Below are 27,929 nucleotides of genomic sequence, written 5' to 3' on the forward strand. Positions count from 1 at the left end.
GACTGGTGATATATTTCCAATTCAGGATAGTGTTTAGCTTGGAGGTGGTGGTGTATCCTGTCCTTCTAGGTGGTAGAGGTCACTGGTTTGGAACTTGGTGAGTTCCTAAATGGATCTTGTAGATGGTACACACTGCTGCATCTGTACATGTTGGGGGGGGGGGGGGGGGGGGGGGGTGGCTGTAAAGCTCTTTGAAACGTCCTGAAGGCGCTATATCAACGCAAGTTGGTCATCATTCTGTTGGTTTATGCAGGGCTGTAGATGATAGCCACAGTAATCCCAGAGATAGATTCAAAATCCAACACTACTTTATAGGCGTCAATAAATGGACGGATTCAAACCGCCCTGGGTACTGTTGTGGACCTTTGAATGCAAATTCCCGAACTGAAATTAAGCGACCTTTTTAAAAAAAAAGGTGTTGTGGAATTAAGCTTTGCAGTTAGAAGCAAATGCCTGCCAAGGGGGTCCCCCCTGTTTTCTCAGATCTCTCATTCCTTAGCTCCAAGCCGCTGAAAGTCTCTCCGTCGTACATGAAACTCTCACACTACCCATGTCCTTTCGGTGCCAAACACTTTGAAGCAGGCGTGTCTGCTCATTCTGGGAAAGGAAGCTGCCGGAATTTCTTCTCTGGATAAACACTTGCTGGGAGAAGAGAGAGAGGAGAGAGGGGAATAAGTCAGTGAGCTCGGACCTTGCAATTGCAGGAGTGTTTGTGTTCTTGGACAATATGCGGCTGCTCCAGGGGGAGCAATTCAACAGGATCCAGTTGTGAAGGGGAGAGAGAGAAATCATCGAGATTCCTTATGAAGGAGGCAAATGTGAGTAGATTGTGTTTTTAAATGCTGCACTAGCATCTCAATCAGGTTCTGTGTGGGGGCCGCAGAAATTATTATTTTGGCAACTGCTTACAATTATACTCGGGGGTGGTGTGTGTATATATATATATATACCCTGGGATTGAGGCAATTCCACATTAACATTGGGTAACAGTCTCCACGTGTGTGTGGGTGGGTTAGTCCAGGTGAGTCCCTGGCTGATTAGAGATTGCCATGCAAAATCTTTACAGCCTGATTTTAATGGATACTGACACATGCTTGTGTGTGTCTCTCTGCTGGGAAAACCGGGTTACTGTGTCGCAATTGGTGGTGAAGTCGAACGTTCCTGACTCTTTCAATTGCTGCATTCGTCCTCCCTTGAGGCAGATGCACAGAGTGTAACGTGGCAGCAGAACTATAAAGGAGTTATTTCCCTCAATAAAAGATGTTTCAGTTCAGGTAATCACTCCTTCAGCAATCAAACAGGTTTCCTGACATGAAAAGACTGCAGCCGAAAGAGGCGCGAATCAGCAGCGGTTTCAAAAGTTTTGGGAGTAAAACCGGGGGCAAGATCTAAAGCTCGAATCCAAGGATGGTTGTGCCGCAGACCCCCATCGATTAGCAAACACACTTGAACAGGGCAGAGGTTTTCACCGTCAGATTTTAATATCATTTTATTGGGAATTACCATAGATTTGGAGACCAGTCTCATTCTTCACTATTTTGCGATACTGGCCAGGCCAGCCAGCTTCCAACAGCAGCAACTTTGCATTTATATAGCACCTGTCCGAGGCTTCCCACGGGAGCCATGCGCACTGACACGGAGCCAGAGGAGACATTAGGAGGGGCGAGTCGGCACTTGAGCAAGGAGACATCCCTTCAGCGGGATTTTAAAGGAGAGAGAGAGAGAGAGAGGGGTTCAGCGAGGGATCAGAGCTCAGGGTCCAGACAGCTGAAGGAGCGCCCACTGGTGGTGGACTGATGAAAACCAGGGGTGCTCAGGAAACCAGAATTGAAGCAGGGCAGGGAATCTGGAGGTTTCTCGGAGATGAGAAGGGACCAAAGCCTTGGAGGAACCAGAAGAGGAGACTGAGACTTTTCAAATCAAAGAGTTAATGCACCAGCAGCCAGTTTAATTGAGCAGTGGAGGGGGACAGAGTGAGTTAGTGTGTAGTGCCATTTGAACTCAGCATCTTGCTCTCATGACCCACATGTCCATGCTAGGCTACCTTCTGCAAGCTCCAGTGAAGCCCAACGCAAACTGAAAGAACAACACCTCCTTTTCCAATTGGGTACATTGCAGCCTTCTGTACTGACATTTGAGTTCAACAACTTTAGACAGTAAGCTTTCCCCTCCATCTTAACCCTCCCTTTTGAAATTCGTTGTCTGTCCCAACACAACCCCACCCTCGCCCTCTTTCTCCCCCCCCCCCCCCCCCCCCCCCCCCCCCCCCCATGTGGCCACCTGTCCCTGGTTGCTCATTTGCTCTCATTAGCACATTCTGCTATCACATCTTTTGCCACTATTAGCTATCTTCATCCCTTAATGGGCTGGTTTAGCTCACTCAGCTAAATTGCTGGCTTTTAAAGCAGGCCAGCAGCACTGTTCGATTCCCGTACCAGCCTCCCCGGACAGGCGCCGGAATGTGGCGACTAGGGGCTTTTCACAGTAACTTAATTGAAGCCGACTCGTGACAATAAGCGATTTTCATTCATAATGGCACCATCAGCACTCCATTTTATCTAATGTCCATGACAAATTTGTCAATATCTCCTTTGCTTGATCTATCCCAGCTCTTTTATTATGCTCCACTTCCTCCACCGCCCTACCAGCCTTAAAATCCTTTACCTTTCTGCCTTGCTTCAGTTCTGTAGAAGGGTCATTTAGATTTGAAACGGCAACTCTGCTTCTCTCAACTTATGCGACCAGACTCGCTGAGTTTATTCAGCATTTTCTGTTTTTAATTTCAGATTTTCAGCATCTGCAGTATTTTGCTTTTATAGTATATAATGGTGTTGAAGTGGCAACACCACTTCTACATACATGTTGTAGTCTAGAACTATGCATAGCAAAGGTGGAGATTCCACCACCTGGTTGGCCAGGAATCTCTCCCTTTTTTTATTTCTCCCTGTTTTATGATCAGGCAAGGACATGTGTTGGAGGGATTTGCAAGTTGATTCTAAACCTGTTTGGCTGCATTGTCAACATGCCTCCCTTGGCCATCAAGTCCCGGAGTGGGATTTGAACCCAGAGCTGGGTTTGAGGCAGGGACGGTAATCACTGCGCTACAAGACTTTGGCATGCCACAGATGTGACAAATATTACCATAAACTAGCTGATATAATGTGACATTGTCCATGTGTAACACAGATGATGGTGAAGGAAGGGGGAGGGCATGGATGATGTTTAGTTATTTATTTAGCTATTCCTTTTAAGGGAACTCCTCTAATAGGATGTTGAAGTCATTATGACTATTCATAAACATAAGTGTCAGTTGTGGCTCAGGAAGGAATGTTCTCACCTCTTGGGTTTGTGCCTATTCCGGGAGCACAGAACCAAAAATGTACGTTGTATTGAGGGAATTCTGCACTTGCGGAAGTGCCAGTTTTGGGATGTAAAAGCTAAACTGAGGCCCCACCTGGTTGCTTATCCATGGCACCATTTTGATGAAGAGCAGGTGTGCCAATTAGCAGGTAGCAAAGGAAGCCAACATATGGCTACATGCTGAAACCCAGGATCAAACCGTTAGATCTTCAGTCTAACACTCTCCCAACTGATCTTTTTCAGCTGAGCGTAGTGATCTATTAATTGAGTTCAAGTTGCCATGGTGGGATTTGAACTCCTATCTCAGAGCATTGGACTGGGCCTCTGGATTCAGTGATGTTACCACTGCACCAGTTCTCCCCAATATCCTAACCAATTTCTACCCTTCAATCAACATCATGAAATCAGATTATCGGATCTTCATAACTTTGGCTGCTGTGTTTCCTGCAGCAGTGACTACACTTCATCATTGGTTGTAAGTGCATTGAATTGTCCAATAGTTGTGAAAAGTGTCACTTAAATGCAAATCCCTCCCTCCTGACGTCAATTAACATGTGATTTTTGATTAGATTTATTGTCACATGTACCAAAGTACAATGAAAAGTATTGTTCTGTGGCTGAGGGAATGTACACAGTACGTACAAAGTGGACAAAAAGAATAATCAACAGAGTACATTGACAAGTGGCACATCGACAAACAGTGATTGGTTACAGTGTGGAATAAGGGCCAAATAAAGTTTTCTTACAGGGAATAGATCAATCCGAGGGGGAGTCTTTGAGTCTTGCAGGTGTGGAGAAGAAGCTGTTCCTATGTCTGGATGTGCATGTCTTCAAACTTCTGTACCTTCTGCCTGATGGAAGGGTCTGGAAGAAGGCAATGCCTGGGTGGGAGGGGTCTCTGATAATGCTGTCTGCCTTCCTGAGGCAGCGAGAGGTGTATACAGAATCAATGTGAGGGTGGCAAATTTGTGTTATGCGTTGGCCTGAGTTCATCACACTCTGCAGTTTCTTGTGATCTTGGACCGAGCAGTTGCTATACCAAGCTGTGATGCAGCCGGATGCAGCTCTCTATCGCACATCTATAGAGGTTTGAGGGAGTCGATGCAGAATTTTTTTAGCTTCCGCAAGAAGTAGATACATTGTTGGACTTTCTTGATTGTTGCATCAACATGAGTTGACCAGGACAGACTGTTGGTGATGGTGACCCCCAAGGAACTTAAAGCTATCGACCATCTCCAGTTCGGCGCCATTGATGCAGACAGGAGTGTGTGTCAAACTCCACTTTCTAAAGTCGATGATCAGTTCCTTGGCCTTTCCGACATTTAGAGAGAGGTTGTTTTTGGTACACCATGCAACCAAGTGATTTATCTCCCTCCTGTAGTCTGATTTGTCGTTGTTTGAGATATGGCCCACCACAGTCGTATCATCCGCAAACTTGCCGATTGAGCCGGAGTTAAGTCTTGCCACACAGCCATGTGTGTACAGGGAGTACAGTAGAGGACTGAGCACACATCCTTGCGGGACCCCGGTGTTGAGGACTATTGTGGAGGAGGTGCTGTTGCCTGTCCTGACATATTGTGGTCTGTTGGTGAGTAAATCAAGGATCCAACAGCACAGGGAGAGATCAAGTCCAAGATTGCAGAGTTTGGTTGGTAGTCTAGTCGGGATAATGGTGTTGAAGACGGTGCTGTAGTCTATGAACTGCAGTGTTACTTTGGTGTCCTTGTTGTCGGGGTGTTCGAGTATTGATTGTAGAGCCAGGGAGATAGCATCTGCTGTGGACCGGTTGCGGTGATAGGCAAACTGCAGTGGATCGAGACTGTCCGAGAGGCTGGCTTTGATCCGTCTCATGGCTAGCCGCTTGAAGCATTTCATGATATCGGACTTACTATTGAGAATATTTTTGTTTCGCAAAGGGTAGGGGATTTGCTATTGAAACACTAACGCTTCTTAATTATGGCAAATGCAAAGTGGATGTAATCACACACATTGATCACTATTAGCAATTGGTGAAATGAGGGTTGGCAGCTCAGGCATTCCTGAGCATGCAGTGCAGGTTTTGTGAGTTACAATCCAACTGGAGAAAAAAAATCACAAAAACATTCCTGGCCTGACAAAGCAGCTAAGTGGTTTGACCTGAAGCATTGCTTTATTGCGAGATAAAAATCTGGCTCCTTCTCCATTGTTTAGCCTGGGGTGGAAGGACTGCTCCGACCAAAAAGCCTGCACAAGCAGGGGAATTTTAATAATTGCTTCCCTTCGTCATTGCAGTTCAACTTGCAAAGCAGAGCAAGCTCCCTTGCAATTAGAGGAATGAACGGCTGGAGATCCTCCTCCCTTTCTCATCACAGTTGAGTGCATGTCATTGGAGTGAAGTTTCTTAAAGATCGAATGAGAGAAATCTTAAAGATAGAATGAGAGAAATAATGTCATCCCCCCTGACCACACTCCCATCTTATGCATCAGTGGCTTGGTGAAAAAGCACTCTGATAAACTGAATCAACAGTGAGTTCAAATGAGTGCATGTATCTAGATTGGCACAGCGTGGTCATAAGGGTTGAGAGCTTAAAGAAAGGAGGAGATCTTGTGGTGCAGTGGGTAACACCACTGCCTCTGAACCAAAAGCTCCGGGTTCAAGTCCCACCCCAGGATTTGATGGCCCAGGAAGGTGCATTCATAACACAGTCAAAAAAGGTTGAGTGTGTCGACCTGCAAATCTTTCCAACACAGCAATGGCTAGAGGCAAGAGCCGGAGAGACTCTTGGTCAGCCAAGCTTGATGTAGAGTGGAATTAGGATCCCACTATTTTCAATTTGTAAAACTGAGGAAATGTTACTGCACAGGAGTGATTACACTAACAAATAGGTATCTTTAATGTTAAAACAAATTTTAATTTAATCACAGAATTAACCACATTAGCCACAAAAAAAATAACTTTACAGTTAACAGTTACAACTTTTCTTAAGTAAATGAGGAAATCTTAACATACTTCCTAAACCTGCCACTATATTCCAATTAAGCACACTAATATATATTAAATAACACTCTTGAATAAAGCTAACACCAGGATTTTACTTACTTCTCTCTGTGCAGAATCTTTGGGGAGAGAACCTTTCAGGACCAAAACTGAAACAGCTTCTGTTCAAATTAGAGTTCTGGGACACACTGACTCTTCAGACAGACTTGGCTCTTCCCATTAACTACATCATCTGTACCCAAAACATAGGGCATTCTTTTATCTTTTCTTACAAGATGTCCCTTGACTTGTTTAGCTAGGACCAAAGACAATACCCCTCAAACTATCTACACCCAGGAGTCCTTCAAACTTGAACAATATTCCATTTGCTAGCTATCTGAAAGCAAGTAAATAGTTCTCAAGATCTATCAGCAGAACACTACGCCTGCAAATCAATGATTACCACACTTCTACGACACCTTAATAACCACTCTAGCAGTTATACTGTCTGTATGCATCGTAAGCCAGGTTTTAATAACGTTACTGCAAAAATTCTAAAATATGACAATTTCTTACATTCATCCCAGTCCTGCCCCTCAAGCCATAAGTTCCTGGCAACAGACTAGCTCCGGGAATTACTAGTCCTGTAAACAGGCAAAATTTGTCTTGGTACATCACTAGGTGCAGGAAGAGAATTGGAAGTAAAACAAGGTTATTTTCTCAGGGAGTGTAAAAGATCCCATAGTGGCTTCATTTTTGAAGAAAAGCAGGGGAGTTATCCCGGGAGCCCTGGTCAATATTTATCATCCCAACCCAAATCACCAAAAATAAATCTGCTCATTATTACATTACTGTTTGTGGGAGCTAGCTAGATTTGTCGACTGTGACTAACTGTATTCCTGGAGATTTCATCACATGACGTCCCCACGCTCCAGCCCTTAGTCGGCCAACACATCCGTCCTTGTGACACACTCCTACACCAATTGGAAAGCAAAAAACTCATTACCCAATTGGATGATGCTTGACTGTCAGCCTTCCCCCGCCTCCCATTTTCGATACCTTTTACATCTGCCAGAGAAATGTTCAAATAAAATGACAAAAAAACGTGTTTAATATCCTTATGATTTTACCTCCAGCATTGCACACAGCAGTGTCCTGGAGATTAACTTTAATGCCTGGAGGCTCCAGGCCAATCCTGGAGGGAGGTTGGCAACCCTAGAGCTATTTATGTACAAGTTGGCCCCATGTTTTCCACATTACAACATTGCTTCATACTTCAAAAGTATTTAACTGGCTGCGGAGTGCTTTGGGACGACCTGAGGTCACAAAAGATACAAGTTTTTTTTTTCTTCTGAATTAGGGTGGCACAGTGGTTAGCACTGTTGCCTCACAGCACCAGAGGCAGGGTTCACTCTCAGCCTTGGGTGACTGTGTACGTTCTCCCAGTGTTTGCGTGGGTTTCCTCCGGGTGCCCTGGTTTCCTCCCGCAGTCAAACGATGTGCAGCTCAGGTGGATTGGCCATGGTAAAATTGCCCCATAGTTCCCAAAGGTGAGGTTACGGAGATGGAGTGGACCTAGGTAAGTGCTCTTTCAGAGGGTCGTGCAGAATCCTTGGGTTGAATGGCCTCCTTCTGCACTGTAGGGATTCTATGGTTGAACTCCTAATTCTGCAGCATATTTCCTAATTTGTACCAAGTCCAATTCCTCTGCTTGCTGACCTACATTGACTCTCGATACAAAAATTTCTCAATTTAAAATTCTCATCCTCACATTCAGAAACTCTCCATGGCCTCAATCTCTGAACCCTGCTCCAACATTTGCACTTGAAGCAGAGCAAGGCTTAAGTTAAATGTAAGTTTCAAAATGTTGATGGAGGTGGGTTCAATGAGGATGGGAAGTAGCTCATGAGGAGCATAAATAATAGTTGGACTGAATGGCCTGTTTCCGTGCTGCAAATAGCCTGTAAAATCTTCTTGCTACTGCTACCTAACCAATACTTTAAGTTAATTTTATTCTGATTGGCTGCAATCCAACCTGGCTATCTAGTTGGGCTAACTATCATTAGTCGTATTAATCGGTGAATTGTCGAATGATGTAGCACAGAAGGAGGCTATTCAGCCTATTGTGTCTGTGCTGGCTCTCTGAAAGAGCTCTCCATTCACTCCCCTGCGCGTTCCCAACAGCTCTGCAATTTTTCTCCCCTTGCAAGTACTCACCCAATTCCCTCGCGAGTGTTAGATTGAATCTGCAGATCGTTCCAGACCACAGTTGCTCACTCGTCCCCAGAGAGCGGTGGAGACTAGGTTATTGAATATATTCAAGGCTGAGTTAGACAGATTTTTGATCATCAAGGTTCAGAATTCCTACTGCGCAGAAGGAGGCCATTCGACCCATTGAGTCTGCACGACCCTCTGAAAGGGCTCTATCCCTGTAAACCCCTCTAATCTACACATCCTTGGACACCAAGGAGGAATTTAGCATGGTCAATCCACCTAACCTGGACATCTTTGGACTGTGGGAGGAAAACAAAGCACCCGGAGAAAATGCACACGTAGTCAATGGGGAAACATAGAAACTCCACACAGTCACCCAAGGCTGGAATTGAACCTGGGACCCGGCTGCTGTGAGGCAGCCATGCTAACCACTATGCCATCATGCTGCCCCATCTAAATGCTTCTTAAATGTTGTGAGGGTTTCCATATCTACCACCCTTCTGGGCAGTAAGTTTCAGATTCCCACTACCCTCTGAGTGAAAAAGTTTTCTTCCCTCGAAATTTCCTGCCCCTTCCCTTAAATCTATGCCCCCTGGTTATTGACCCCTCTACAAAGGGGAAAATGTTCTTCCTATCTATGTCTCACATAATTTTGGAGACCTCAATCAGGCTCTGCCTCAGCCTGCTCTGCTCTAAGGAGAAAAACCCAACAGCCTAATCAGCCTCTCTTCATAGCTGAGAACCCCAGCCCAGGCAACATCCTGGTGAATCTCCTCTGCACCCTTTCTCGTGCAATCACATTTTTCCTATAGTGTGGCAACCAGAACAGCGCACACAATACTCTAGAGTTTTATACAGCTCCATCATAATCTCCCTCTTATATTCTCTGCCTCTGTTAATAAAGGCAAGAATACCGCCTCACCTACCTGTCCGGCTGCCTTCAGGAAACTATGGACATGCACTCCAAAGTCCCTCTGGTTCTCTGTAATTCTGAAAGTCTTATGTTCATTGTGCATTCATATAAAACATAACGTAGTTGTGGAAAATTATTAAAATAAAAACAGATTATGTATTAATAAAAAGGGTTGTATTATTATGAACATTCAATGATGCATACCAAAATGTGACTGTGAGAATCAGGTAAATGGCTTATGAATGTGTAACATTTGTAAACCCAAATTCCGGAGCAGAGGAAGGAAGGAACTAACACCACTAATGCTGTCCTCACATCTATTATTGTTAATGATGACCATTTGGGAAGGAAATCTGCCATCCTTAGCTGGTCTGGCCTGCTTGTTACTCCAGACCTGTAATGCGCTGACTCTGAACTGCCCTCTGAAATGGCCAAGCAAGCCACTCAGTTCAGGGGTAATTAGAGATCGGAAATAAATACTGGCCTTGCCAGCGATGTCCGCATCCTATGAATGAATAAAAGAATGATGTTTTTGCATCAGCAAAGCAGACGGAAAGCATCTCTTTGGAACAACTGTACCTTTGGCAATGTGGAATCAGGTCCCGATTCCGCTGCAGCCTGAGGGTCCATTGATATTGCTATGAAATGGACTTGCTTTGCATTGACTTGTAAAAGTTGCAATTGTTACAAAACCCTGGGCTAGCCCTACAGGCCCCAGAATCGTAACACAAGTGAATAAACCAATAATTCTTATAAAGTCCCCATAATCTTTGGCCCTTGGCTGGCCAATAATTTAGTCACCAGGTTTGTAAGTTGAAACACATTTACTGTTTATTTACAATAGAAACAAAGATGAATTATGCAGTAATTACAATGGAATAACAGCAAGCTAACCTACTACCCCACTTTAACCATCCCATCCTCTAATCACATACCAGACAAACAGACACAGAGGGATGGAAAGGGGCAAGAATAATAGGGATAAGGCAAGAAGAAAGATAAAATCCTTGCTTTCGTTGTTGAATTCTTTGCAGCAGATTGTCCTTCCACCACGCTGAGTGATCAAAGCCACTGGTGTACAGTTGATGATGGTCTTCTAGCAGAAACATTTATTCAGTACTCACAGGCAGTAGGATTACTTCTGGAGAGATACTTTGCCTTTATTAAGCTGGGCTTTCAACTCAAACATCCACCTTTTGAGTCAACTTTTAAGATTCTTTCTCTCGCCTCAAACCCAGCCTCCAGCCCGAGTTTTAATCTCAATCCTTTGTAGTTTCAATGAAATAACACCTAGCCTTGCTGGGGGAGTTCTTACACTGGATTTTGTTTTTAGAAAGACTTCATCAGATCTTTGAGAGAGAATCAGAGCTACTACTTCAGCTTCTGAACAGATAGTGAAACTCCAAAAACCAACCTCAAAAGCATCTCGGGGGGGGGGGGGGGGGGGGGGGGGGGGGGGGGATATCCAATCACCACTGGTGCCAGAGAGGATCACAGCCTTCTGGGCTGTTCATTGCCCACCAGCCATATCAGTTAAATCGTTGTGAGCCCATTTATTGGCGAACCAGGCACATCAATCAAATCGAGTGAGCCATGATGTCAGCCAATCTTCAATCACCAGCCTAAAACAGCACCTCTTTCTGGAATCTGCTTTCAATTAAAGGTACAAGCCACTTCTCGTAAAGTCAAGGTCAAGCTCCAGTTTAAACCAGCCCAGGTTCTGCTCAAATTAAAGGCACAGTCCCATGATCAAATTGTCAAATGTTAACAATAAAATGAAGAAAAGGGGAAGCAGGGAACATTCATGGTTTAAACAGGAGGATCCTTACACAGTGTAGATGCAACGTACAACCTCCTGAGGACGTATGATTGAAGAATCATGCAATTACATTTCAAAAACACAAACGGCTGTCCATTTGGTGTGCTGGAGTTAGGACACTTGCAGCCAAAGATATCAACCAGTTCTGTCTTGTCTGCAACTATGCATAGTGCCTATGCCATCTATTTTTTTGCCACACCCCTCCCCCTTATTCACCTCCCCTTGCCTCACTCCAGTTCAAAGAAGCAGACGGGGCAGCAGCAAGCAGACACCCAGCCTCCAGGTAGTTGCAGTAACATCCAAGGTACTCCTCCTCTCCCCCCCCCCCCCCCCCCCCCCCCCCCCCAGCTGTCAGCTCCCAGCAGCAGACTCTCAAGGCAGGAACAATGATTACCTGAAGCCACGCCAACACAGAACATAGCAGAAGGAGTGAGAAAGCACACCACCCCTTTCTTCAGTCCAGTAGCAGGCCAGCCAAAACCTTCCCTCGCCTCACTCCAGGTCAAAGAAGCAGAGGGGGCAGCAAACGGAAATTGGCCTGCAGTCAGTTTGCTGCTGAATGGAGGAGTACACAGAAAACACAACCTGCCGCGACTTGACGAATGTGAGATCCTCAACAAGGGATGGGGCAATTGATAACCTTTCAGCTGTATAGATAGAGCCTGCCAGGATGGTACCGGCTAGAGCGAGAGAGCCAGTATGAAATACAGGTGCTGTGTAAATATTGTAAATAAAAGTTGCTTTCTGTTTGACGAATAAACCCGTGCTGGACTCTTCGTGTCCCTCACAAAACTGGCGATGAGAATGGGATCCTACTGTGGGAGATGCATGTGGTCATCCAGATAAAAGGCAGGAGCTGATTTGGAAGGACCTCCACAATGGTCATCCGGGCGAGTCGCAGATGAAGATGTTGCATGGAGTTACGTATGGTAATTGGGCCTCGACACCAACATTGAGAAGATGGCCCAGCACTTTCACGTTTGCCAGGAGCATCAGATGCTCCTGCCAACCATGCCCCTGCATCAATGGGAATGGCCAGGGCAGCCTTGAGCACAGATACATTCAATCCTTTTCAGGAGTCCATGATTGATATCCATTCAAAATGGCTCAAGATACAAAGGATGGTGGGAACCACATCCCGAGCGACCATCGAGAAGATGCATTTATCTTTTTGCACAAATGGCCTCCCCGAAGTCCGTGACAACGGCACTCCTTTCACAAGTGAGGAGTTTGCTGGTTTTATTGAAATGAATGGGATATGGCATATTCGCACCGCCCCATACTACCCGACTTCCAATGGATTGGCTGAGCGCACAGTGCAGGCATTTAAGTAGCGGATCAAGAAACAGTCTTGAGGGTCCGTGGACACTAGACTGGCTCATTTTCTGTTTTGTTATAGGACTACACTGCACGTGGTGACTGGGGTAGAACTCCTAATGGGCCAGAGACTTTGTACCCAGCTCAGCTAGATTTTTTCAGACATTGACGTGAAGGTATGCCGCAATCAGGAACAGCAGGGGCATTGCTCTTCTCGGTATCGGCCTGTCCGGCAGTTTGCGCCCGGAAACTTGGTGTTTGTTCACAATTTTACCTGCGGTGCTCAGTGTGTCTCCGGCGTTCTCCTTTCTTACCAGGTGCAAGCCCAGGGCCGTGTTCAACGTAACCATCTAGACCACATTAGGTCCAGGAGGCAGCTTCCTAGGCAGATCCCTCGGAAATTGCTTCTCCAGCCACAGCAGATACCAGATCCAGCTACAGCGGATGCTCGTCCTCGATCTTCCTCTGGCCCTGCATTTACGGCCTACTTGGGCTACCACAGAGCCCCAAGAAAATTTGGGACGCTGAGATGTCGGACGTTCTCGATTCCGAGATAGGCACGCAGGACACCTCTGAGGGGGAGCCCTCGGGTCCACAGCCCATGGGTTTGCAGCCATTAAGGCATTCATCTCAGAAGCACCATTCACCATCTCAATATACGTCGCCCAATCCGCCACCTCGTGTACATGACACTCAGCCTGATGTCAAAAGAGTCTGACACCCTCCTTCGCCAGGGTCTTCGATGGATTCCTCGGACTTTGGTGAGGAGGGATGTTGTAAAGTGCCCGGATCCTATTGGGTAGGAACAATTAATTACCCCTCTTGGGAATATGAGCTTCCCTGATAAGGGGGTGGAGCAATCGTTAACCTATCAGCTGTATAAATAGAGTCAGCTGGAGAGGGAAACCAGTACTGCTGCAATGTAAATATTGTTGTCAATAAAAGTTACGTCCTGTCTGAATAAACAAACCCACTGCACTCTTCATGGCCCTCAGAAAATAGGAAATGATATTGGAACCTAAAGGAATTAAGAGATATGGTCCGTGCAGGAAGTTGGGGTTGGGGGTAGGCGATCATCCATGGCCTTATTGATTATTGAAACAGGTCTGAACATACCACTCCTGTTTCTGTTCCCTAATCCGTTTTCACAATGCAAGAGCTCACAATATTCTCTTCTTGTTTTTAATTATTTATCTACATTTACACACTGCCATGGCACCATCCTGATTGCACTTTGCAATGGAAACTAACCCAAGGCGTTTCCATTACTGGGAATCCATGTTCTCCAGAGGGTCCATCGAGGGTATGCCTCCATTAATCTAGGTGGAGGCTCTCGTGTTGCGAGGTGAAGATTCTGCACAATGCAGTGATTGCGAGTCAGACTCTTTGATGAGGGGGTGGGGGGGGGGGGAGTGGCAAATTGGTCCTGTGGTTTCAAAATCATTCAATATAATGGTCATTTCTACCAGGACAGCAGCCAGCCACTAGGTTCTTAATGCAACCTCTCAATGCTTCAGAATTCTACGCTTCAGAATTCTACCTGCCAATTCCTGTTTTAGCAACATTGCAGGTATCAGGGTTGAGCTGCCAAAAAACATTGAGCTCCATTAATCTGTGGTTAGAAATCCCACTGGATTGCAGGCCAATAGTTGAGAAGAGCGGCAGAGACAAATTATCTGAGGTCTACCTCTCATCTACATATGGAATAGTTCCAAGAAGGTTCATTTGCCAATCTTCATTAAAGTGGCGAGTTAAGAGACACAGGAATTAGAAACCATTCAGCTCCCGAGCCTGCTCCGTCATTCAATAAGATCGTGGCAGATCTGACTGTGTTCTCAACTCCACCTTCTTGCCTGCTTATTGATCAAAACTCTAAAGTATATAGGCCCTACCTGCTCAACCTTTCCTTGACTAATCCCCCAACTCAGGAATCAGTCATGTGTACCTTTTTGTAATAGCTTCTAATTATATCCTTAGTTGTCTGTGCTGAGGATTGCAGAAACTTTGGGTACAGGGCTATTTGTGTTGTAGATTCATTCATGTGTGAACAGGAAGCAGTGTGGCATTGCCTCAAGGTTAGACTTCGGTGCAAATTAGGAGTCAAGTCCTGAACTGATTCTGAAATGAACTGGAGCCAAGTGAGACGAGATCATTCCAGGAGGTTTGATCACATCATGTAGCTCACATCATGTAGCACAGGTTGAAGGGGGGATTGTCATGGGGTACAGAGGAGGGGCATTCAGCCCATCATGAGTGTGCCAGCTCTTTTGAGAGTGTTATTCATTTAGTTCCACTGCCCGTTCCCCATAGCTCTCCAATCAATTTCCTTATTTTCACAATTCCGGTTTGAACCCTGGATTTCGTTACACTCTATCTAGGTCATGAAGCAAATGCAGAGTTGTTTCGCATCGCGGCTATGGTTGTGTAGTGTGCGTGCACATGTTTACATTCAGCCTGTTACCTGTCTCTTGTTTGCCAGCCCAGTTTAGTGTCAACTGATGACAGTGGTAGCTTTTTGACCTGTGCCAATGATTTGACATGGCTGTGTTTAAGCAATGCTTTACATGGACCAACAAGTTAGCGTGAGTGAATGGGCAAGAGCATGGCAAATGGAATACAATGATGCGAACTGTAAAATTATTTACTTTGATAAGGCAAATAAAAAATAAAATAAAAATTTTGAATGATGAGAGGCTGGGGAGTATTTTCATTCGGAGAAAGCGGAGTGTCCTTGTACACGAATCGACGAACGTTAACCTGCAGGTTCAGCAAGTAGAAAGGCAAATGGTGTGTAAACATTTTGTTACAAAGGGGTTGGAGTATAAAGAAGGCTCACTACAATTATACAAGGTATTGGTGAGGCCAGACCTGGAGCACTGTGTGTACAGTTTTAGTCTCCTTACTTATGGATAGGGTTGCCAAGCCTCCAGGATTGGCCTGGAGCTTCCAGGAGTCCAGTTCCAGGACACTGCTGTGTGAAACCCTGGAGCAAAATCATTGCAACATTTAAAAAAATATATATATTTTTTGTCATTTTCTTCGAAAATTTCCCTCTGCCATTTGTAAAAATATTGAAAATGGGGGATAAAATGCTATTTGGCTGGCAGACAAGCATCATCCATTGGCCAAGCAACATGGACAAAAGAGCTGAATGCCAGAGGTGAGAGTGACTGCCTTTAACATCAAGGTAGCATTTGATCGAGTATGGCATCAAGGAGCCTCAGCTAAAGTAGAGTCAATGGGAATCGGGGGGAAACTCTCCGATGGTTGGCATCGTAACTGGCACAAACGAAGATGGTTGTGGTGGTTGGGGGTCAATCATCTCAGCTCCAGCGCATCACTGCAAGAGTTCCTCAGGATAGTGTCCGAGGCCCAACCATCTTCAGCTACTTCATCAATGACCTCCCTTTCATCATAGAGATGTTTGCGGATGACTGCATAATGTTCAGCACCATTTGTGACTCCTCAGATAATGAAGCAGTCCATGTTTAAATGCAGCAAGACCTGGAAAATATCCAGGCTTGGGCTGACAAGTGGCAAGTTACATTTGCACCATACAAGTGCCAAGCAATGACCATCTCTTACAAGAGAGGAACTAACCTTGCCCCCTTGACATTCAATGATATTACCACCTCCAAAACCCCCACAATCAAAAACTCAACTGGACTAACTATATTAATACTGTGGTTACCAGAGCATGGGAAAGGCTATGAATCCTATGGCGACTAACTCACACCAGACCTCCCAAAGCATGTCCACCGTCTACAAGGCACAAGTCAGGAGTGTAATGGAATACTCTCCACTTGCCTGGATGAGAGCAGCTCAACAACACGCAAAAAGCTCAACACCATCCAGAACGAAACAGCCCACTTGTTTGCTATCTCTTCAACAAAAATTCAATCGCTCCATCACCAAACAGTGGCAGCCATTTGTACCATCTACAAGATGCACTGCAGGAACACACCAAGGTTCCTTCGGCAGCACCTTCCAACCCCACGACCACTACCATCTAGAAGGAAAAGAGCAGCAGATACCTGGGAGCCCCACCACCTGGAGATTCCTCTCCAAGTCACTCACTATCCTGACTTGGAAATATATTGCCCTTCCTTCACTGTCGCTGGGTCAAAATCCTGCAGCCCTTTCCCTAACAGCACTGGGGATGTACCTCACTCTCGGGGACTGCAGCGGTTCAAAATGGCAGCTCACCACTACCTTCTGAAGGGCAACTAGCGATGGGAAATAAATTCTAGTCTAGCCAATGATGCCCACATCCTGTAAAATGAAAAAAGAAAATTGGTTAATGATTCGTTTTCCTTTCCAATTGATTTAGGAAGGGATCGCATCACCAGGATGGATGTGTTGGCTGACTAATTGCTGGAGCGTGGGGGGAAGGTCATGTGATGAAACCTCCAGGAAGACATTTAGTCACAGTTTTTTTAAATAATCTTTATTGTCACAAGTAGGCGTACATTAACACTGCAATTAGGTTACTGTAAAAAGCCCCTAGTTGCCACATTCCGGTGCCTGCTCAGGTACACACAAAGAATTCAGAATGTCAAAATTATCTAACAGCACATCTTTCTGGACTTGTGGGAGGAAACTGGAGCTTCTGGAGGAAACCCACGCAGACAGGGGAGAACATGCAGACTCCGCACAGACCGTGACCCAAGCTAGGAATCGAACCTGAGACCCTGGAATTGTCAAGCAACAGTGCTACCCACTGTGCTACAGTGCCGCCCAACATTTGGTCACAGTTGGCAACCTTGCACTTAAGAAAGGATACACCTGCCCTATAGACAGTGCGATGAAAATTCATTCCTAAGATGACATGAGGAGACACTGAGTAGATTGACCTATTTCCTGGAATTTCGAAGAATGAGGTGATCGAATTGAAACATATAAAATTATTAATGGGCTTGGTACAGTATATGTGGACAAAATGTTTCCCCTTGTGGCGGAAGCTAGAACATGGGACTCAGTCTCAGAATAATTGGGGCAGTCATTTCGGACTCGGGTTGTGAATCTTTAGAATTCTCTCTGCCAGTGAAAGCTCTGTCATTGAGCATATTCAAGAGGGAGGGTGATAGGTTTTTGGGCACAAAGGGATATGGGGGCAGTGCAGGAAGGTGTTTTGGTAAAAGATCCGCCAAGATCTTATTAAAATTTGGAGCAGGCTCAAGGGCCAAATGGCCAACTGCAGCTTCTATTCCTTATGTTCTTTTCTCAACTATAAATTCATAGCTGTGACATGACGATACACAAAATTACATTGAATTTACCATTCAGTCCCATTTTTCTGTCCCAGTGTTTAAGCTCTACATGAGCCTTCTCCCACTTTATATCATCTCACCCGATCAGTCTCTTTGTGCATATCGAGCTTCCCCTTAAATGCATCCATGTAATTCATCTCAGCTACTTCCTGTGATAGTGAGTTCCACCTTCTCAACACTCTCTGGGTAAATAAGTTTCTACTGAATTCCCAATTGGATTTATTATTGTCTATCTTAGAAGTAGCCATGAGGAAGAATTCATAGACTGTATTTGGGACAGTTTCCCAGAACAATATATTGTGGATCTAACAAAGGGATCAGGCTATTTTCGATCTGGTAATGTGTAATGAGGCAGGCTTAATAAACAATCTGAGAGTAAAAGATCCCCTCGGAAACAGTGACCATAATATGATAGAATTTTGCATTCAGTTTGAGGGTGAGAAACAACTGTGCTAAATTTAAATAAAGGTAATTATAAAGGAATGAGGGCTGGAGCGGACTCGGAAAAGAGTTCCGCAGAAAGGATAGTTAATCAGCAATGGCAGACATTTATGAAAATAATTCATGACTCATAACAAAGATAAGGGCCTGTTCTGTGCTGTACTATTCTTTTTTTTAAAATAATTTTTATTGGAATTTTTTACAGAAAATATAAAAATATAACAACAAGTATAGCAAAAAGCAGTAATATGCAACTAACAGCCCCATAATACCCACAATTCCCCCCATACCGTAACATCACATGTATCACACTCCCCCCCCCCCCCCCCCCCCCCCAAACAAGAGAACTTAACCATAAATTAAAATTAAATAAATCAAATTTAAATAAAATAAGCAAACATAATCAACGTTTCTCCCCCCCCCCCCCCCCCCCCCCCCCCCCCCGGGTTGCTGCTGCTACTATCCCAGTACCCTATCGTTGAGCCAGAAAGTCGAGGAAAGGTTGCCACCGTTTAAAGAACCCTTGCACCGATCCTCTCAGGGCGAATTTAACCTTCTCAAGCTTAATGAAGCCCGCCATGTCATTGATCTAGGTCTCCACGCTTGGGGGCCTCGCGTCCTTCCACTGTAGCAAAATCCTTCGCCGGGCTACTAGGGACGCAAAGGCCAGCACACCGGCCTCTTTCGCCTCCTGCACTCCCGGCTCTACCCCAACCCCAAAGATCGCGAGTCCCCATCCTGCCTTGACCCTGGATCCCACCACCCTTGACACCGTCCTCGCCACCCCCTTCCAGAACTCCTCCAATGCCGGGCACGCCCAGAACATATGGGCATGGTTCGCTGGACTGCCCGAGCACCTGACACACCTATCTTCACCCCCAAAGAACCTACTCATCCTCGTCCCAGTCATGTGGGCCCTATGCAGCACCTTGAATTGGATGAGGCTAAGCCGCGCACACGAGGAGGAAGAATTTACCCTCTCCAGGGCATCAGCCCATGTCCCGTCTTCGATCTGTTCCCCCAGTTCCCCCTCCCACTTCGTTTTCAGCTCCTCTACTGATGCCTCTTCCACCTCCTGCATAAGCTTGTGCTGTACTATTCTATGTTCTATATCCCACTGAGGAAGAAGGATTCCGGGAAGGGAATAAATCAACCATGGTTAACCAAGGAAGTTAAGATTGTGTTAAACTGAAAGAAAAAACAACATACAATCTGGCAAAGATTAGTGGCAAGAAAGAAGACTGTGAAAGTTTTTTAAAAAAACAAATAAAAATGACCAAAAAGTAATAGAGGGTGAAGATTAGTTTCTGGTTAAACTAGCAAGTAATATAAAAATGAATAGTAAAGGTTTATGTAAATATATAAATAGAGAGAGAGAGGCAAAAGTGAACACAGGCTCCTTAGCGAATGAGATTGGGGAAACAATAATCAGAACCAAGAGATGGCAAAGGAGTTAAATAAATACTTTCTTTAGTTTTCACGGTAGAAGACACTAATCGGCGTTGTAAAAATATTAAATAATCAAGGGGGAGGAGAGAAAAATAATGCAATAACTATCACTGGCGAAAACGTACGAGGGAAAGTACTGGGGTGAAAGACCGATAAGTCCCCTGGACCTGATGGGCTGCATCCTAGGATATTAAAGGAAGGAGCTACAGGGATAGTAGATGGTTTTGTAGTAATCTTCCAGGAATTCTTAAAGTCTGAAAGGTTCCTGAGGATTGGAAAACTGCCAATGTTTGAGCACCCTTATTCAAAAGGAGAAGGAAACATGAAACAGGTAACAATAGGCCAGTTAGCTTGATATCTGTCATTGGGAAAATGGTCCACTATAAAGGATGTAATAGCAGAGCACATTAGAAATACATAATATAATCAAACATGGCTTCATGAAGGGGAAATCATGGCTGACAGATTTATTAGAATTCTTTGAGATGGTAACGAGCAGGGTAGATAAAGGTGCACAAATCACAAAAGGCTAATACACAGGGCAGCAGGGTAGCACAGTGGATAGCACTGTGGCTTCACAGTGCCAGGGTCCCAGGTTCGATTCCCTGCTGGGTCACTGTCTGTGCGGAGTCTGCACGTTCTCCCCGTGTGTGCGTGGGTTTTCTCCGGGTGCTCCAGTATCCTCCCACAGTCCAAAGACGTGCAGGTTAGTTGGATTCACCATGCTAAATTGCCCTTAGTGAGCAAAAAGTTTAGGAGGGGTTATTGGGTTACGGGGATAGGGTGGACGTGAGGGCTTAAGTTGGTCTGTGCCGACTTGATGGGCCGAATGGCCTCCTTCTGCACTGCATGTTCTATGTTCAATGTTCACACATTGAGCGTAATAGGAAAGGAAAACATAATATTAGCCTTTATTTCAAAAAGATTAATTGAAAATTATCAAATCAGTCATGATCTTATTAAATAACAGAGCAGACTCGATGGGCCAAATGGCCTATTTATGTTCCTATGTCTTATGATCTTATGGTGGCTCCTAGCTTTGGAGAAAGCTAATTGTAGTTGGTAAAGCACAAGGTAGTGGGAGCATCAGAAACGGAAAATTGTCAGCACTATTCTAACAAGGAACCCACACCTGAAAGGTTAACTTATCCGATCTCTCCACAGACCTTGACTCACTTGCTGAGGGTTTTCAGCATTTCCTCTGTTTGTTTCCCATTTCCACATCTGTTGCTGTCTGAAAGCCGATTAAACTGCCTCCCAGCTCGATCCACAACGACTGTACTAAAACCATCAGTATTGTTGGTTAGAGTCCAAGGAAGGAAGTCCTGGAATATTCTCTTTCTAAGCCATGACTATTACAGTGCCAGCCTTTGCCACTGAACTACACTTCTAGAAACAGCTGTGAAAAGCTGGTTCAATAATAAAATAAAACCATTAACACATTCTGATATCTTACCTTTATTGAACTATTAGCATCTTCTCCTGCCCTTAATGCTTCCTTTGTCTCGTGACCTCCACATCTTTGCTTCAATGTCTCGTAACTCCGAGATCCAGGGTATCGTATTCGGAAAGGGTCCCCCAAAGATGTGCTGGGGATCCCCTTCTAACTTCTGGTAATTATTGAACTAACGCACACCAACTCTCACAGGACTCCTGTACCCCCACCCTCCCCCTCCCCAAAGGGACTACAGCTCCCCCAACGACAGGAACTCCCTAACCCACAGGATTCCCAGTACCCCAACCAGGTCCGACATTCATCCACCCCCACTGAGGCCTGACTCAAACCCCACTCCCTTCACAATCCTATCCATTTACTTTATACACTAATTTTCTCTCAGACCTATCAAGCGGCACGGAGGCACAGTGATTAGCACTGCTGCCTCACGGCACCGAGGACCAGGGTTTGATCCTAGTCCCGGGTCACTGTCCGTGTGGAGTTTGCACATTCTCCCCATGACTGCATGGGTCTCAGCCCCACAACCCAAAGATGTGCAGGGTAGGTGGATTGGCCACGCTAAATTGCCTCTTAATTGGGAAAATAAGAATTGGCCACTTTAAATTTAAAAACAAAGCCTCATTGGACATTTAACTTGTTTACGGGTGGTACGGTGGCGCAGTGGTTATCATTGCTGCCTCACGGTGCTGAGGATCCGGGTTCGATACCGGCCCCGGGTCACTGTCCGTGTGGAGTTTGCACATTCTCCCCATGTCTACGTGGGTCTCACCCCCACAACCCAAAGATGTGCAGGGTAGTTGGACTGTCACAATAAATTGCCTCTTAATTGGAAAAAAGAGAATTGGGTACTCTAAATGTATAGGGAATAAAATTGTTTACAGCAGCAAGTGCTGTAATAAAGGGGCCATGACCTCCTTGCATCCAACAGTGCTGCCCTTTGATGCACTGTACTACTCAGATCTCGCCTGGCCTGAGTCGGGAGGTACGATGAGACAGGATTTTGGGTCAGAAACTAGGAGCAGAGTGGCAGTTCAACTCTGAAGACGTTCAGGCTCAATTTCTCCTGGCTACCACCAGCCACTGGCATTCTATTGTACTCCAATTGCTATACCGCCTCTTTTATAATCCATCACATTTCTCCCTCTCTTTAGTTCTGAAGAGTCATATGAACTGAAGCATTAACTCTATTTTCTCTCTCCAGAGGTGCTACCAGACGTGATATTTGCTGCTGATGTTCATTGCTGTTATTCCCCTAGAATTGCATTCAAGAATCCATTTCCTTTATCCTTCCAACTCTCCTTTCAGACCCACTTTAAAATGCAGATCTTTGACGAGTCACCCCCCCTCCCCAAAACTCATTTGCCGTGGCATCCGTTTTCAGCTGCTTGTAGTTTTGTGAAGCATCTTGGGACAATTTTCCACATGATGCATGCTATTTAAAAGCAAGTTTTCAGTTGTGTTGGGGTCTCGTACAAGAATCGCAACAATTTGTAATTTATAAGATTGAGGGAAGACTATTGAACCAGTGAGCAATAGGTATTTTTAATGGAAAAACAAACTTTAATTTAAACACAGAATCAACCATTTAACAACAAAGAAATCATTTTACAATTAACAGTTCTTAAAAAACATTTAACAAACTTTAACTCACTATCTACACCTGCTTCTATATATTCAAATTAAGCAACCCAATACCATTCAAATGCCACTTATATATAAAGTTAACAATCAGGGGTACTTTTCTTCTCTTCTTTGATAGAGACCCCATCAGGTAGCACCTGAAAATCCTTCTGTATTGTCAGACTAAAATCCTATGGCTAACTATAGACAGTCTGGCACCTCTCATTTACTGCATCATAAGGCATTTGTCGGTCTTCTCCCACTAAGATGACCCGCTTAGCATAGACTAACCGTAGTCCTTCATAAATTATCTGTACCCCAGGGACACTCCAAATCAAAACAATGTTCCATTAGCCATCTCTCTGTAAACAAGTAAATGGTTAAAACAATGATTGCTTCACCTATACGATTCCTTAATCACAGATTTAGCAAACATGCTGCCTTTATGTATTTGAGCCCAGGGTTTTTCATGACATTACTGCAACCAAGTATAATATATAACAAATTCCTACATTCATTGCAGTTGTCTTAAACAAAATAACCTATTGTTTTTTTTAAATTTTAGAATACCCAATTCATTTTTTCCAATTAATGGGCAATTTACCATGGCCAATCCACCGAACCTGCACATCTTTGGGTTGTGGGGGCGAAACCCACGCAAACACGGGGAAAATGTGCAAACTCCACACAGACAGTGACCCGGAGCCGGGATCGAACCTGGGACCGCAGCGCTGTGATGCTGCCGGGCTAACCCACTCCGCCACCATGCTGCCCTAACAAATCACCTATTCTGAGGAAGTTCGCTTAACAAGTATAATACAAGAAATTAAACCTTTGACAAAGGTATTGAATTTTTATTGCCAAACAAAATAGAAACAAAATTTAATGGGCGGGATTCTCCGACCCCCCGCTAGGTCGGAGAATCGCAGGTGGGGCTGCGTGAATCCCGCTCGCAGCACCCCCCCCCCCCCCCCCCCCCCCCCCCCCCCCACCGGCCCTAATCCGTAGGTGGGCCTGTGCCTCTTCTCCTACGCGTCGGCCATGTCAGCCTCCACGATGGCCGACGTGTAGGTGAACCCCACCTTGCGCATGCGCGGGGATGACGTCAGCAGCTGCTGACGCTCCCGTGCATCCGTGGACCCACGGCGACTGGCGGAGTCCCTTCGGCCCCGGTTGGCGTGGCACAAAAGGCTTTCCATGCCGGTCGGCGGGGCGCAAACCACTCCGGCGCTGGCCTAGCTCCTGGAGGTACAGAGGATTCCGCACCTTTCGGCGGGCCGACGCCGGAGTGGTTCACGCCACTCCGTTCCGCCGGGATCCCCCACCCCGCCGGGTACAGGAGAATCCCGCCCAATGTTTTTGAACAGAAAGTAATGTAGGTGACTAATTTGTCTCCTAAAATAGCAAGTCCAGGAGAGAAAAAATGACTTTGGACGGACCAATGGTTCCCAATGCTCTCCACAACTGAGGGTTTTCCTCACCTCGTGTCTTGGCCTGTTTTAGATTAATTGATTGATATAATTTTTTCTTGTCATGATTTTTGTCTGAACATTGCTTCATAAGGTAAAACAGGGATTGAAGCCACCACTGGCTAAGGACAGCATTCCCACTCTGATGCCACAGGGAATGCGTTCAGACTCCATTTCAAAAAGGCCCAATACAGGATGTGGGATCAGTATTCCAGGCCTCTGGATTACTAGTCCAGAAGTTTGAGCAGTACACCACTGCAGTTATTTTCAAACCCAGGATCACGGCGGGTGTCAGGAGAGCCACGGAGCAATCAGCCGAGGTATTCCCAAACACGGGAAGCAGTGCCCAATGACCGTGTCCAGCTTTTTAAAATGCCAGCCGCATCCAGCTTTCAAGAATGCCGGCTGTACCATGCATTTGTGCTCCCTCAGCTGGATGTAGCAGTGCACAGGCCTGGAGCCTAGCGGGGCAGACCGTCTCCTCCATACGTCAGCGCACTGTTCCAGAAGCAGATTAAAAAATCTATTCCCTCCAGAAGTGGCGGCAGAGAGCAGGTCACGTGCCCGGTATACTGACCTCATGTACACTGGCCATGAAATTACTGAGAAGAGCTTCCTCCATCTTGTAGCTGCCAGCAAGCAAGCATCCGGACTGTCTGATGGATCTTTTTGGAATGAGGAAGAGAGGGCCAGGATCTCACAACTGAATCTGCTGAAGAGAACTTCACAGGAGAGTCCACGGCAGGATAAAGCAGTCCTGACGTGAGCATCAGGGCCTCTGATTAGCAACCCATACAGAAATGTGACATAGAATGACGAAACAAGTGTGATCGTGACAACCAAGCAGTTTCCCCTGTCGCATTAAAGGTCAGCAAAAATGGTCAGCCGTGAAGTTCAGGCAGCATGGGTCGCAAAGGTCAGCTGATTGGTAAAAATGGGTCCCTGGAAAAAAAGTTTGAAAAACACCACGCTGCTGTATAGCCCTATTGTAATTGTTTGCAGCACCACTTGCTGATGGTCATAAATTGATAAGGAAACTGGTGTGGTTCAATGGAATGTAAACCTTTCTTCATTGATGGGCACGTTTTGAATCAATTTAATGTTGTTTTCCTGTGCTGATCAGAAAGCTGAATCACTTCAAATGTTCAGAAGATTGTTGCTGCCAATGCTGATGAATTCCAGATCCTAACAAACATTTGAATGAAAACATTTCTCCTTTTTTAGATCATTTGCTAATGGCCTTAATTCTGTTAACACTGGTTTCTAATCTACTCACTGGAGGGAATAATTTGGCTCCATCTATTCCCTGGTTGGGAGGTCCTGTGGGGAGTGTCCCTGCCTTGGAGCCAAAAGCTCTGGTTTAAGTCCAACCAGAGGACTTGACAGTCAAGAAAGATGTGTTCATAATGTGGGTATTAATCTGCAGATCCTTCTAACCTATAGCAGATTGTAAAAGTAGGCGGGATTCCTCGGCAGCCATGTGATGGAAAGAAAGTTGAAGTGCCTCTCAAGACTCTGCATCGCTCCACACTACCACATGTGCATGTTGACACCGGAACCCCGACTCCATGAACAGTAGATAATATTTCCTCTACTATCAGAACTTTTTCAAAGGTAATTCAACAACAATGTGGAAGGATGGAGATTACAATTAACCACTGTTGTTAAGATAATTATCTGAAATTACCTAAATAATTTTGGTTAATACTATTTCATAGTGAAATTGGAAATCAAATTGGATTTCACTGCAGAATCAGTCAAAGAAAACATGTCTGCATTCCACAATAATATATTTTTTTAAAACAGCTGTGAAAATGGAACCTTGTGCTTTTTGAAGTAATTTGTAAAAGAAGCATGGTGGGGGATGGTGGGGGATGGGGGGGGGGGGGGGGGGCGAGGGGGGGGGGGAGATGGTGGTGTGAGTGGTGACGGCAGTGGACTTGGGAGTTGGTCTTCTGCCCCTAACGGGTGTGAAGTCAGTGGAGCGATGGAGCGCATACACAATGCCATGTTTGCAAGCACCAAACAGACTTTCCACTGCTGCTCGCAGAGGTTGTTGAGGGGGTGAGGGGGAGAGGGTTGCAAGGCATTATCCAACTCCTCTGCTGAGCAGGCTGGGGATAGAGAATGATAGGCTGGTTGGGGGGGGGGGGGGGGGGGGCAGGTTGCGGGGGGGGGGGGGGGTTAAGTTTGGATTGGGTTGTGACAGAGTTGAGGTGGGTGAGCAGGGGAGAACTATCAGGAGTCAGTTCTGAAAGGGCTCGAGCAGTGGTCGGAAGTGAGCCGTGATATTTTCATGTCAAGCCACAAGTTCCTGGTCCCATACAGAAACGCCCCCATTCACTTGTAAAAAAAATCTCTTTCCTGGTCCTTTAAAACTGTGAACTGGTTCAACTAGATTAATACCCAGAACCGACCCTCTCTTTGCGTATTTATGCAGCATCAGGATAGGACACTGGTCGATATTGGCAGGCAGGCTGCTAACCCAGTCATTGACCTGTTAAAACTACCACCCAAATGTTCACATGCCGGCCTCCCATTTCTCAATTTGAGGAGTGAGCAGCCATCAGATACAATCTTCTCCAGACTAATACAACCACAGAAGTTTAAAGGTTTAGTCAGCCTGAAGTCTGCGGTTAATGAATAACAGATTTTCCTGGATCATGACTTAGCTTTAGGTCCGGTTGCTCCCACAGAGGCCTGGTTGTAAATCATTCTCCTTCAAGACTGAAATTGCTGCTGAGTATTCGGCTGTGCCAAAATTTACTAGACATTTAAGAAGGGTCTCTGTGTAATGTTGATCCAGAGGTTGGAGCAGATTAAATTCATATTAATTTATGATACAAAAGAATCAAGGTAATTTTCTCAGGGTAACATAGACCACAAAAAATACAGCACAGAACAGGCCCTTCGACCCACGATGTTGTGCCGAACTTTTGTCCGAGATTAAGAACAAATTAATCTGCACCCCAACATTCAACGGTAATCCATGTATCTATCCAATAGCCACTTGAAGGTCCCTAATGTTTCTGACTCAACTACTTCCACAGGCAGTGCATTCCATGCCCCCGCTACTCTCTGGGTAAAGAACCTACCTCTGACATCCTCCCCCTATATCTTCCACCATTCACCTTAAATTTATGTCCCCTTGTAATGGTTTGTTACACTCGGGGGAAAAATCTCTGACTGTCTACTGACTCTATCTATTCCCCTGATCATCCTATAAACCTCTTATCAAGTCGTCCCTCATCCTTTTCCATTCTAATGAGAAAAGTCCTAGCACCCTCAACCGTTACTCTCCATTCGAGGGAACATCCTGGTAAATCTTCTTTGCACCTTTTTTTAAAGCTTTCACATCCTTCCTAAAATGAGGCGACCAAAACTGCACACAGTACTCCAAATATGGCTGTACCAAGGTTTTGTACAGCTGCATCATCACCTCACTGCTCTTAAATTCAATCCCTCTGCTAATGAACGCTAGCACACCATAGGCCTTCTTCACAGCTCTATCCAATTGAGCGGCAACTTTCAAAGATCTATGAACATAGACCCCAAGATCTCTCTGCTCCTCCACATTGCCAAGAACACTACCGTTAAACCTGAATTCCGCATTCATATTTGTCCTTCCAAAATGGACATCCTCAC

General features: G+C 45.3%; 1 protein-coding gene across 2 annotated transcripts in view; it reads left to right on the forward strand.

Moving 5' to 3' along the window:
- The first annotated feature begins 277 nt into the window (after positions 1-277).
- Positions 278-27,929, forward strand: part of kitlga (kit ligand a) — a 153,220-nt gene continuing 125,568 nt past the window's right edge. For both annotated transcript variants that reach the window (XM_038781283.1, XM_038781284.1), the window contains exon 1: positions 278-818. In XM_038781283.1, coding sequence (XP_038637211.1) covers positions 804-818 — 15 coding nt within the window. In that variant the 5' untranslated portion in view covers positions 278-803. The remainder of the gene's footprint in view (positions 819-27,929) is intronic.

Source organism: Scyliorhinus canicula, chromosome 20 (assembly GCF_902713615.1).
Source record: "Scyliorhinus canicula chromosome 20, sScyCan1.1, whole genome shotgun sequence".
Lineage (NCBI taxonomy): Eukaryota > Metazoa > Chordata > Chondrichthyes > Carcharhiniformes > Scyliorhinidae > Scyliorhinus > Scyliorhinus canicula.